The sequence below is a fragment of the Talpa europaea genome (genome assembly GCF_964194135.1).
Source record: "Talpa europaea genome assembly, chromosome: 16".
NCBI lineage: Eukaryota > Metazoa > Chordata > Mammalia > Eulipotyphla > Talpidae > Talpa > Talpa europaea.
Genome location: NC_140084.1, coordinates 17711188 through 17724233, shown reverse-complemented (window position 1 = coordinate 17724233; position 13046 = coordinate 17711188). Strand labels below are relative to the sequence as shown.

General features: G+C 45.4%; 1 protein-coding gene across 1 annotated transcript in view; it reads right to left on the bottom strand.

Annotated features, from left to right (window-relative positions):
* The window catches only part of BCO1 (beta-carotene oxygenase 1), a gene marked incomplete at both ends in the record, with an annotated part of 36043 nt that overhangs the window by 19460 nt on the left and 3537 nt on the right, over window positions 1-13046 (bottom strand). The window contains 3 exons of the mRNA XM_084256838.1: window positions 213-360; window positions 1922-2051; window positions 11439-11567. Coding sequence (XP_084112964.1) covers window positions 213-360; window positions 1922-2051; window positions 11439-11567 — 407 coding nt within the window. The remainder of the gene's footprint in view (window positions 1-212; window positions 361-1921; window positions 2052-11438; window positions 11568-13046) is intronic.

The window sequence follows — 13046 nt, the reverse complement described above, 5'->3', positions numbered from 1 at the left end:
GTTGCCCAAGGAACAAATACACAGAAATGAAAGAGATAGCCTCTGCCCTAAGGGAACTTAGAATCTAGTGCCAAGTGCTATATTGAGGAAGTTCAAGGTCAAAGGCATTAGAGGAGGGGGCTTGCCCCTTGAGTTCCTTCAGGCTACTTGGGCTCACCCAGGGGTCCCCCTTCTTGAGTCAGTAACAGGTGCTGGTTGTAGACTTGTGATACCTTCTCGCAGACCTGCAGATTCAGTAGATCAATTTTCCAGATGTAATTGGTCTCCGTGAGCGCATAGCAGTATTTTCCACACTTCATGATGTTAATCAGGCAGTTATCTGTGAAATCAGGGATAGTGTGGGACAGGTAGGAGAAAGCTCTGAGGAGGAAAGCAAACCAACAGGAGTCAGCAGTCACCCAGCTGGAAAATTCTACTCTAGATGACTTGTTTTCCTACCACTTAAAATGCTTTCCTCCAACCAAGGGCAAAAAAGTTCTATATCTCAATGGGTCACTGGAGGACTCCTATGACACAGATATGAAGTTACCCAAAGATAGTAATATGTTGAATTAACTAAGAAGTGAGTCAGCTAGGAAACATGGCTGCCAACCCAGTCCTCCTGGGCTCCCCCAAATCCAAAGATCTCCCACATTAGAGCCAGTAAGGCCTTGTGGATTATTCCCAAGTATTTTAAGCTCTACAAAGAACATACATATATTCACAATGGCGCCCAGAGACTGGCAAAACACCACACTCTGGGCAGAAATGTGAGTATACATTGTGTATCTCAAATTTGTTCAAGAAATTAGTTTTTTTTTTTTAAAGGAAAGCAAGCAAATTGTGAGTTAAGAACTAATAATTAATTTGATTAGAAGGCAAACAAAGCAGGAGAAAAGGAAGGTGAGCTCACGACAGTCTCCATGTTAGCGCTCCCCCTACTGTTAAGTAGTCTAACAGCAAGGATGCTCCACAGCTTGTGGTTTTGGATTCATCCCCAACCCCCTCCCTCACTGGCTCAGCAAATGTGAATGCAGTGTCTGCTGGTGTGCCAGCCCTAGCTGGCTCCTGGAACTTGTCAGATGATGTCAGTTCTGGAAAAACAGAAGCAGTCTTCCATCTCTGGCTACCTTTAACACCTTCCATAGCTCCTCCATTAGCGAGAGCACCAAGAAAGAAATTCTGATGGCAAGACTGAGTCCCTACCAATATTTTTTAATGATCAAATACAAAATATATTCATAGGTATCAAAACCCGGTAGATTTCAAATGTCTACAAATAAAAGTCTTTCCCTCTCCTTTTCCATTTGTCATTTTCCCACTTCCCTTCAGCATTTTTACAGTTTCTTCTTGTAAGTACAAGTGAAAATAAATCTAAATTTCTCCTGCTTTTCTGCACAAAATATAATCTATGATAAGCTTTTTGTATACCTTGCTTTCTTGCTTGTTTTTTCACTTAACAGTCTATCTTGGAAATCTTTCCATTCAGTATATAAAGGGCATTCTCATTCCCCTTCACGTCTGCTTGGTATTTTCTTGCATAATTTTACTGTTATTTATTCAACCTCTTCTCTGTTGATAAAACATTTTGGTTATTTTCAGCTCCTCATTAGAACAAATGACGCAGTCACAAATAACCTTGCATGTTTGTCATATTAGATGCAAGCAAGTCTATCTATAGACGGGAGGGAAGGTGCATTTGTAATTGTGATAAATAATTCCAAACTGCTCCCCCTCCAGACATGGGAAGCAGTTAACACTTCATTAGATGCTATCTGCCTGTCTTGCCTTCAGTGACCAGAATTGCCCACCTTACATGGTTCAAAGGCTACTCATAAACTTCTTCATGCACTGTAGAGAGATTTGTCAAAGGAGCACATGCTGGTGGTTTGGACCACCAGGGATATAAAAAAGCATGGTCAAATTAAAAATGAACAGTTACTTGGAAAATACACTTGTGCTAGGATCTGGATAGGCCATTGTTCCAAACTCTGACACCACAATCCTGTTTGCCTTGATGTTGGCCTTGTAGGTATTGCTCTCCAGGTACCTGTTGAAGTAGTAGACATTACCTGAAAGAGAAGAAACAGAAAAATCCCAGGATGACATCTTTACAGTTTTAAATCAAAGTCAGTGGTCCCAGGGATTTTGCTGGGGAGGCAAGGTGAGCTCATGGGGACAGTCTCTATTAACATTTGTGCCAGATGTAAGGAGCATCTGGAATGTGCTTCCATACATTTTCTCACTTAGACCTCAAACAATAGGGCAGGGCTATTACTTCATGTCATTATGAGGGAACTCAGGCTCAGACACATTCAGTCTCCTGGCCCACCATCACCCCGCCAAGTGATGCTGACCGGTCCATTGACCATCCCTTCCACCATGTTGATATCTGTGCAGTGTTAGGTTCAGATATGAAGGCTGGGGCTAAAAGGCTCCCAACCTGGCTGGGTTTCCCACGGGCCCCATTTAATCCAGGGAGCCCACAGTGACCATTTTAACCCCTCAAGTAACAACTGATAGTGATTACAACCAACAGTGACTGATGCCCAATTCTGTATAGAGAGAAGGTCAGTATGTGTGCTGATGTCTAATTCATCTAAACCTGGCCTAGATCCATAAAGATCAACATGAAAATATACCAGATGGTTCTAGACTCATTTCTGCTTCCTGCTGCTGCTGTAACAAATTACCACAAACTTAGTAGAGCTTGAAACAACACAAATGTGTTCTTACTATTTTAGAAAAGAAAGTTGGAAAGGAGTCTTACAAGGCTAAAATCAAACTATCATCTGGGTGAGGTCCAGATGTATCAGGAGAGGCTGCATGGAGGAGGTTTCACTTAAAATCACTCTTGAAGGATTAGTAGACTTGAACCGCAATGGACTTGGGGGTTGGAGGTAGGAGAGACAGTAGGATGCTCCCATTAATTCTTTCCAGAGAGTCTGTTAGCAAAGGCTTGGAGGAGGGACATCCAGGATGCTTCCTGTTAGAGCTGAGTAATTTTGGGCAGGAGCACCAGGTAGGGACTTGAGAGCAGCAGGAAAGAGGTGAGGTCTGCAGGGCTGTGAAGACCAAGGCTTTTGAGCTTCATTTGGTAGATAATTTGAAACCTTGGGGAATTTATTGTTTTGTTGTTAATTAGAAAATGGCATTATGTTGATTTCTCTCCCTAGAGGACACTTCCCTTGTTGAGTGTAATGAATGCTTCCAATATGATCATGTATGCTTGGTACTACTGTGGTGCATTTTTATGGTCAAATGGCACTTTAGGAACTAGGGGGTGGGGTCTTTATACTGGGGGTTGGGCTTTAGGTTCAGCATGACTATATAATATTCTATTGATATATATACTGTCCCTAAATATTAAGCTAAAGTGCTGTCATATAAACATTTCATTTCCATAAAAAAGAATCTCTCAGAAAAATGCCCATTACATACTTGCTATCATGACCACTAGCTTCTAAAAAAGAGAGAATGCATTTCTGAGAAATTCTTGACAAGTGCCCTTTTATATTTTAAGAAAAGAAAAACAGAACTAAGAGCTAACACCTATTGAGCTTATGGGTATTAAGCACTGTGTAGGCACTTTATGTGATTTATCTGGTTTAATCCTCCAAACAATGAAAGTATATTGAGTACTACAACTAGAAGTATGTTCTTAGGGGCAAAAACTGTAATGTGATGCCATTTTCTAATTAACAGCAAGATAAAATATCATCTGATGGTTTCAAATTTCTTTTTTTCTTTTTCTTTTTAAAGATTTATTTATTTATTTATACAAGCACTGGGTACAGTCAGAAGCGTGGGAGGGTGAGAGAATTCACCAGAGCCAGAGCGGGGAGCAGAGCAGGCAGAAGGACCGAAGTACACTGCTGAGGGGAGCAGCGGGCGGCAGGAGAGGTCTGCGCCATGTGGGACCCTCCTTCAGTGGCCGGGAGCAGTCGGGGATTGAACCGGCGCTGCAGAGGCTGCGGGCAGCTTCTCAATCCAGCGCTCAACCGCTGCACCACTGGGGAGGCCCAGTTTCAAATTTCTTACTACACGAAGCACAAAGGGCTAGGGCACTCACAGCCCTGCAGATACATTTCCCAGCTTATAAAATTGAGGCACAGAGAGGTTAAGTACCTTGCCTTAAGCCACACAGTTAACGAGTGGTAAGTTGGATACAAAGGTCAGCAGTTGGAAGACCCTAACACAGCAACTACAATCAGTATGACCATTCTTTCTGCTCCCTGTTATTCAAAAGATACCTTAGGGCCTCCCTGGTGGCACAGGGGGTTAAGATTCAACCTATGAAGCTATCCACAGAGCCTGTGCAGCACGAGTTCGATCCTTGGCCAAGGAGCAACCCACATGGTGCAGCAGACCTCTCCTGTCTCACCTGCTCCCCTCAGCAGTGTATTTCAGTCCATCTGCCTATTCTGCTCCCCACTCTGTCTCTGGTGAATCCTCTCACCCCCATACCTCTGGCCTGTATCCCAGTTCCTGTATGCATAAATAAATCTTTAAAAACAAAACAAAATACACCTATAGAAACATGCACTCTTAACAATATGCTCCCAGACTGAACATACCCATATAAACTATATCTTGGGGCCTCCCCGGTGGCGCAGCGGTTGAGCGCTGGGTTGCGAAGCTGCCCGCAGCCTCTGCAGCGCCGGTTCGATCCCCGGCTGCTCCCCGGCCACCGGAGGAGGGTCCCACATGGTGTGCAGACCTCTCCTGCCGCCCGCTGCTCCCCTCAGCAGTGTACTTCTGTCCTTCTGCCTGCTCTGCTCCCCACTCTGGCTCTGGTGAATTCTCTCACCCTCCCGCGCTTCTGACTGTACCCAGTGCATGTATAAACAAAACAAACAAACAAACAAACAAATAAATAAATAAAAAAATAAAAAATAAAAAAAAAATAAACTATATCTTGGTCGAGAAACAGAATCTGAGCAGCCCCCGGGGAAGCCTCCCTCCCATCCAACCCAGTCACTAGCCTCTCCCCCAGTCTAGTGGATATTGACTTTGAACAGCCTTGATTTGCTTGCCCCAAGGATTGTGTCCTCATGTCTGTCCCTGAAGGATGTGAGGGTCCATTGTAGTGGTGCTGTCTCCCATGCTGCACTTACAGGAAAATCAGAACAAAATATTGTTACCATCAAGTAACACTAATAATAATAAAACTGCAAGAGACTACGAAATACCTGCCAGTGTTTTTTCCAGTTTTCAGCAGGTAAATTATGTGTCCCCAAGGGCATGAGATCATCTAGCCCCTTCTCAAAGGTGGCTGCTATGAATAAGTGTCCCTAAGATGCTTCAGGTGAGGGAGCTTTGTTGCTAGGGCAGCGGGAGAGGAGCTGGGGTTCGGGGTTAACCAAGGCTCAAGGGTTTAACCAGCATTTGTTTGGCATCTTGATAGGTCAGGAAGAGGGGATAGACTGTTGAGACTAACTGGCAAGAATGCTGAACCCTGCAAAGATTCAAATCTTTACTTAGACATGAACGTTTGGCTCCAACACCTACCAGTGAGGCACTTGACCCTGCCAGATGCCAGTCTCAGTCTCCTCTACTGTCACAGTCTCCTCTACTGTCTACTGTCCTTAAAGTTGCTGTGACTTCTGAGGCCAGTAAACACAGCACATAGTAGGTGCTCCATAGGCTATTGAGAGGCAGCTGGTAGAGTGGGCAAGGCTCTGGCTCTGGTGCGAGTCCCATTGAATCTGTTTCCTCAACTGGAAGTTGGGGATCACACCATCCTCCCCAACTCAGGTTGCAGTTTTTTTTTTTTTTAATTTATTTATTTATTTGTTTGTTTGTTTTTATACATGCACTGGGTACAGTCAGAAGCGCGGGAGGGTGAGAGAATTCACCAGAGCCAGAGCGGGGAGCAAAGCAGGCAGAAGGACCGAAGGACACTGCTGAGGGGAGCAGCGGGCGGCAGGAGAGGTCTGTGCGCCATGCGGGACCCTCCTCTGGTGGCCGGGGAGCAGCCGGGGATCAAACCGGTGCCGCAGAGGCCACAGAGGCTTCGCAACCCAGCGCTCAACCGCTGCGCCACCGGGGAGGCCCTCAGGTTGCAGTTTTAAGTGAGAGGGGAGGATAGAAGGAGTTCAGACTGTTGGCACTCAGCTTGCACTTGGAAAGTGCTGGCTGCTGAAATTCTGGATTCTCCAACAATATCCTGGACACGGATACACACTAGTGTGGACCAGTGACACCACACGCACTGGTCTCCAGCCACGTGCTGCATAAAACCCACTCTGGGGCCACCCTGGTCTCCCCACGAGTCAGGCTGTCCCTTGCTGGTCACTCTCTGGGGGTTGCCATCCACAGGCAATGGCTGCCTAAAATGCTGAATTCTGTTCGCTTGAAATGTAAACATCCAGCCTAGGCTGCCTGTCGACAGGCTCCCTATTTCCTATAAACAACCAGCCCACAGTGCCAAGTGCTCAGAAGTCACAGGACAATGTGTCTCTGGAATTGCTCAAGGCTGACACTCAACATCGAGGTTGAGATTAAAGAAGGAGCCATGGACAGTCCACACCACCCTGCTGGCAGGGGATCCCAATTAGCCACAGTCCTTCTGAAAGGACACAAGTGAATAGCTGTGCGCTTGCTGGAATCTTCTAGAATTGTATTTGTTAGTTTGGACAGGGAGGAATATATATATCTATGTATAATCCAAATATTATATAATTATATATCCCTCCCTACCAAACTAGCAAACATTAACTATTATGTAATATAAAGGGAATTCCCTATTATGTAAAATATAGGGATTTTACATATACGTAAAGAGCTGTTGAAAATTTACATATATCAGTATATCAACATTGATATGTATTTTAGATATATAGCAGGTCTTCAAATAATGTTGTTCTGTTCAATGTCATTTTGTTATGACATTGAGAAGAAAAAAATTCCCAACCACGCTGAATTTGGCGTTAAAGTTCATTTTGCTTGCTGTATGTGAGGACTTAATGTGTATATGTGTATATAAACACCTATATTTTCTATAGCTATATAGAGTTTTTTTTCTTTCTTTTTAAAAAAAATATATATTTATTTATGCATGCAAAAACTGGGGTGTGGGCCAGAGATGTGGGGGAGGGGGCGGTGTGTGTATCACTGGTGTGGGGAGCAGAACAGGTGGATTGACTGAAACACACTGCTGAGGAGAGCAGTGGGCGAGACAGGAGAGGTCTGCTGCACCATGTGGGTCACCTCCCTGCCTGGGGATCGAACTCCTTCTGCAGTGGCTGAGAATAGCTTCATAGCGTTGCGACTTAACCCCTTGCACCAACAAGGAGGCTCTCTTTCTTTTCTTTTTAAAGTATACTTTCCAAAAGGCTACCTTGGAGTAACAATTGGAAAAAAAAGTCAGATTTTGATAAGTTTCAATTCTCAAGAGCTCTTTGTACCTCTAAATCTCGTTGACTCTGGCTCTTAGCATTCATGTATTAAAAGGTTTGTGGGACAATTTTGCCTCAAATCATATGGCTGGGTGATTTGGCTTAGCTCATCTCTATGCCTACTTTATACAAAATTTTTATTTTGAAGTAATTTTTGACTCATATAAACGAGCACTCCTATATGCCCTTCACCAGCTTCCTCCTCTCAGCTCTGCTCTTTATTAAAATCTTTGTTCTTTTGAAGCATCAACATCCACTGGCCTATGTTGAAGGTCACACACCCTCTTTTTCTTTATGCTTTCTTCTCCAAGGTCTTTTCTCATTATTTGACACACTTTAGATGTCTCATGCAGCCTATAAACTAGAACCACCTGGGTATTTTAAAAAAAGGCAGAAGCCTGAACCCCATGGCCCTCTAATAAACTTGGTCTTGGGTGGGTACGGTAAGCAGGTCGGAGGACCACTGTGCAGGTTTGCTGAAACCTCTGTGTGCTCAAAGTCGACGGGGAAAGGTATTAGAAACACAGAAATTCTGTTCCTACCCTTCAGGACTACCAGTCACTCAAGCCCCAGGGTAGAAGGGCTGGTCTTGGGGTTCTCAGCTTTAAGGAGTATGGAAGGTGGTGGTGGGTGGCTACTGAAACAGGCGATTCACAAACCTCCTTTAAGAAATATTCATTTTTTCAGAGACATCCTGCAGGGGAGGAAAAGGGAGGGTGATTAGAGAGAGGGAGGCAGGAGCACAGGGGACTATGGTGATGGTGCATGGGTGCACTGGTGAAGGAAATTCTTTGGGGACTACACCTAAGGGGGGTGGGGGAAGCAAACATTATTTAAAAATGAACAATGATGTAAAAAATATATACAAAAATAAATTTAAAAAATAAATATTGATTTTCTCTGCAAGCCAGAGAACTCTGCTTGCCCCCTGCATGCCCTTGACTCATGTACTGTAGTATTAGCATGTTTGGCTTATAGTTCCATTGTTAGACAACGGGAGCCATTGAGAGTTCTGGAGGAGAGGAGAGAAAGGACAGGCTGTGCCACACCAACAGAGGTAATGTGGCAGCCTCTAGTGGACTGTATGGGAGAGGTGTAGCTTGCAGCAGAGGAGATCAGAGACAAAATTACATAAGGTTTAGGACTTGAGGTTCAGGATTCAGAGAGCTTTGGATTTATATCTGACTGCTGCCACTTCTTGGCTGGGTACATTTGGACAAGTGACTTGGTTTCTCTGGGCTTTAGACAATCATCTGTAAAAAATGACATAATATAGTATCCTCCTCAGGAGCTGTTTGGGGCTGAGAGCATGAAACACACAGGTTGGTGATCAGCCAGTACCCCCTGCAGTGAGGATTAGAGACGGCCTGGGAAAGGACTGAGTCCTTCTACCAAGAACTTCTACCAACACTTGACCTTGTTTGTGCCATTTGGGCTCCATAAAGAGTTTCTAAGTGTCCGTCTGGGCCAGCCCTCACACCAGGTGATGAAGACGCAATGCTTTGGACAGGCGCTCTTCTGAGGTTCCTGTCTATGCTGGAGAGCAGAGCACAAAGCAGGCTGTACCTGGACTTGTGCCGGTTCAAGGGCAAGATGGGTGAAGGGCAAGAATTGAGTGTATTCTCACTGCCCACTTTCCACCAGTTCCAGGTTGCAAATAGAACTACCTCTTTCATGCTACTGCACTATATTTATTTTTAATTTCCTGTTTATTATGATGCTATAACATCTTAGAAAGCCATTTTGCCTGGGGAGAGACTGTCCTTCCCTGAACCAGCCAGTTAGAGGCTGAGAAGGCCAAGTCTGTCTTTGATATACAAATTAACCAATCCAGAGTCAACTTCCTGCATCTGGGCTGTACACCCCAGAAGGCCTTCATTATCCCAGGGCCTGGTGCAAGAACTCAGACCACCCTTCAGCCCAAGGCATGCCCACCAGAATCATTTCAACCAGCTAGTCCTAAGTTGGTCACCCTGCCTTGCCCTTGGAAACCGCAAAAAAGGCTGTGGCCAAGGAATCTACCCTGCTGCTGCCTTTCACCTCTTGACCTCTGCTGTCACCCACACAGCCCAGGGTACTCTCCTGTTTCAGCATCTGTTGGCACAGCCACTGTTGTCTTCCTGAGCCTTTCTGCTTGTGTTCACACCAATTCATGAAAGAACACAAGCAGCTACTTACCTGTAATTATGCTTTTTTAGTACGAAAATCTACTAGAATTATTTAGAAAGTCTAAAGCATGTGGGATAACTTTCTGATGAAAGTTAGACACATAGTACTTGCCTGTTTGGCTCATCAAGAATTTTGGTGGAGGGCACTCAGTCGGTCATGCCTTGCTGGTTCCAGTGTCCCTTGAGCATCCATGGACGAATATAGGAATCCCCACCCCATAAGCTACGAGAGGTGAGCTCAGCAACCTGCCAGTTGGTCTGTGTGTGTATGTGTGAGCTGAGGTGAGGAGAGGGGAGACAGGTGCAGACTTTGCCCCAGACAACCAGGGGGCTCAGATCCTAGCCCACCTCAGTGCCCTCCCTCAAAAGTTGCTCACCCTTCCTCAAGTTCTGCCTCTGCAAAGACAAGGCAGCTCCTCCCACTCCCCTTAATGTGAGACCAGAAATGGAGCATGAAGGACCTGGCAGCTGATGAAGCTGGTCCTCCCAGAAAGGAGGCCTCTGGTCCTTCTACCTCATCCGGAATAGTGTTATTTCCCCAGGAATCGCTGGTAACTTCTGTTTAGAGACACCCACTCAGTGGCTGAGTCTCTGCTCAGGAGATGTTAGAGCACGTTGCTACCAGGGAGTCTGTGAGCAAAAAATAACTGCTGTCTGGCTTGAAAGAAATAAATCCCGTGAAAGTAATAGCTAGTGCTTACGGAGCACTTTTCATGTGCCATACATTATACAAAGCTCTGTACACATTAATCCCTCTCAATTCCACAGCAACTCTATGAGCTACGCTATGAGAATCTCCATTTTACAGCAGCCCAGAGAGGAACAGTAAAGGTAACTGAGTGAAGTTACCAGTAACTCGGTGAAGGTCACACAGCTGAGGTGCATGCTAGGATGGTGGAGCAGGACTTCCAACTTGGCCATAGCAATGGTAGTTTTAGCCTTTGTCTGAGCCTTGCTAGACAAATAGTACTTGGAATCACCCCAACAGCTCTCCAGGGGACTATCAAGCTCTTTTTACTGATGAGGAGACAGAGGCTGAGGGAGGTGAAGTCACCACAGTTTAGTCATACTGGAATATATGGGGGGTAGAGAAAAATGTCATCAAGCTAAAGCTTTCAGACATGAATTTGCCCACGATGTGACCCTGAACCTGATGATGCCCCTTACAACCCTACCTGGGGAGAGGAGAGATGCTGAACTTTTGCTTGAGCTTTGTGGCACCCGTGGGCTGGCAGCAAGCATTGGTCTTCCAGCATTCTACTCTTCCTCGTTTGGTTTGATGTGCGTCTGACTCTGAAGCCTGTGACATTCCACAAGCTCTTGATCATCTTATTGAGAATGAGTAATATTTTGCAAGTTAAACTCTGAAAAAGATCCTTGGCTACCTTTCCAGAGAGTTTTGTGTTTGTGATAAATAATGGCCTCCTCAAATGTCCATGTCCCAATTCCTGGAACCTGTGAATATGGTTCTTTATGGGGCAAAAGAGGTGTGATTAAATGAAGGGTTTTGAGAAGGTGTATGATCCTGGGTTCTCTGGATGGGCCCCCTGGCATCACAAAGGTCCTTGTAAGAGGGAGGCAGGAGGTCAGAGTCATTGAAGAACTGATGATGGAAAAGAGGGGGGGCAGGGAGAGAGGGTGAGAGGAGAGTGGGCACCACAGGTCAAGGAATGCAGGCGACCTCTAGAAGTGAGAAAGGGCAAGGAAATGGATTTTCTCCTGGAGACTCCAGAAGGAACATAGCCTTGTCCATGCCTTGGTGTTGTCCTACCAGACTCATTTTAGACTACCAACTTTCAGAACTGTAAGAGAATAAATTTGTGTGGTTTTAAGGCACCAAGTTTGTGTCATTTGTCACAGCAGCAATAGCAAAGTACTCGAGGGCTCTTACCGGATTTGATTGTAAAGCAGTGGAGCAGGGCCAGGCCATCAAACCAGTGGCTGTATCTGGTCTCACCCACTGTATGCATCCCAGGCCCATTGCGCAACAGCCTTCCTTGTAGCCACAATGGAATGTTGCCTGTTAAGGAAGGAATGAGGTTGTATAGCTCAGTACTGCTCAGGGCATCCATCCATTTACTCAGCTGTCACTTCTGGGAAGTATATAATGCACCTGACATTTGCTCACACTGAGGACACCAAGATGAATAGACATCACCCCTGCCCTCAAGTATACTCACTGTCCACTGAGAGGCAAAAACAGAGGAACCAACAGACACTAAAAATACAGGGTGAGCATTGGAGAAGATGCGGAGAAAGAGGAGCCCTATGACACGGCTGGGGAGAATGTAAACTGGTGCAGCCATTTTGGAAAGTGACCTGGATTTTCCTTAAAAAACTAAAAATTGAGGGCCTCCCTGGTGGCGTAGCAGGTTGAGCGCAGTGCTATGAAACTGTCCACAGCCTCTGCAGCGCGTGGTTGATTCCCGGCCAGCCAGAGAGATTCCCACATGGCGTGGCAGACCTCTCTTGTCTCGCCCATTGCTCCCCTCAGCAGTGTATTTCAGTCAGTCTGCCTGTTTCGCTCCCCACTCTGTCTCTGGTGAATCCTCTTACCCTTCCGCACCTCTAGCCTGTACTCCAGCTCTTGTATAAAAATAAATAAACCTTAAAAAAAAAAAAAAACTAAAAATTGAAATCCTCTGTGGCCCAGCAATTCCCCTCTTGGGGATCTTCCCAAAGAACATTAAACCATGAAGTCAAAAAAATCCTATGCTCCACAGTGTTCACTGTGACATTGTTCAAAATGGCAAAGACATGGAAACAACCTATGTGCCCCCCTGATAGAGGACTGGATCAAGAAGACACGGTCTATCCACACAATGGAATACTGTTGATATTTGGCCATAAAGGAAGATGAAATGTTGCCACTTACGGCCACAGGGAAGGAGTTCCAGGAAATGATGTGGAGTAAAGCACATCAGAAGGACAAAGATAAATATTGGGTATTTTCATCTATATGACAAAAACGAGGAGTCATAGCAGATGAACTGATGAAGCAACATAAATACAAATTAGTGGATGCTAAAAAATGAAGCGAGGGGGGCCTCCCTGGTAGTGCAGGGGTTAAGACACAGCACTGTGAAGCTATCGGCAGCCACTGCAGCTGGCCAGGGAGGTGACACACATGGCGCAGCAGACCTCTCCTGTCTCGCCAGCTGCTCCCCTCAGCAGTGTATTTCAGTACACCTACCTGTTCTGTTCCCCACTCTGTCTCTGGTGAATCCTCTCACCCTCCACATCTCTGGCCTGTACCCAGTTCTTGTATGCATAAATAAATAAATCTTTAAAAAAAAATGAAGTGAGGTTTCTGAGGTTAAAGAAGGTAGCGGGAGAAAGAAGGATGGAAAGAAAGAAAAATTAAACAAAAGATACTAAGACACTGTGAGAAAGACAACTTGAAGCCTCAGGAACAAAGCCTCCCTCTGGAATGGGGTGAAGACAGGAGGGTGAGGATTCCTTCCTGCGGTACGGGCAGGAGACAAGCTGCTGGGGTCTG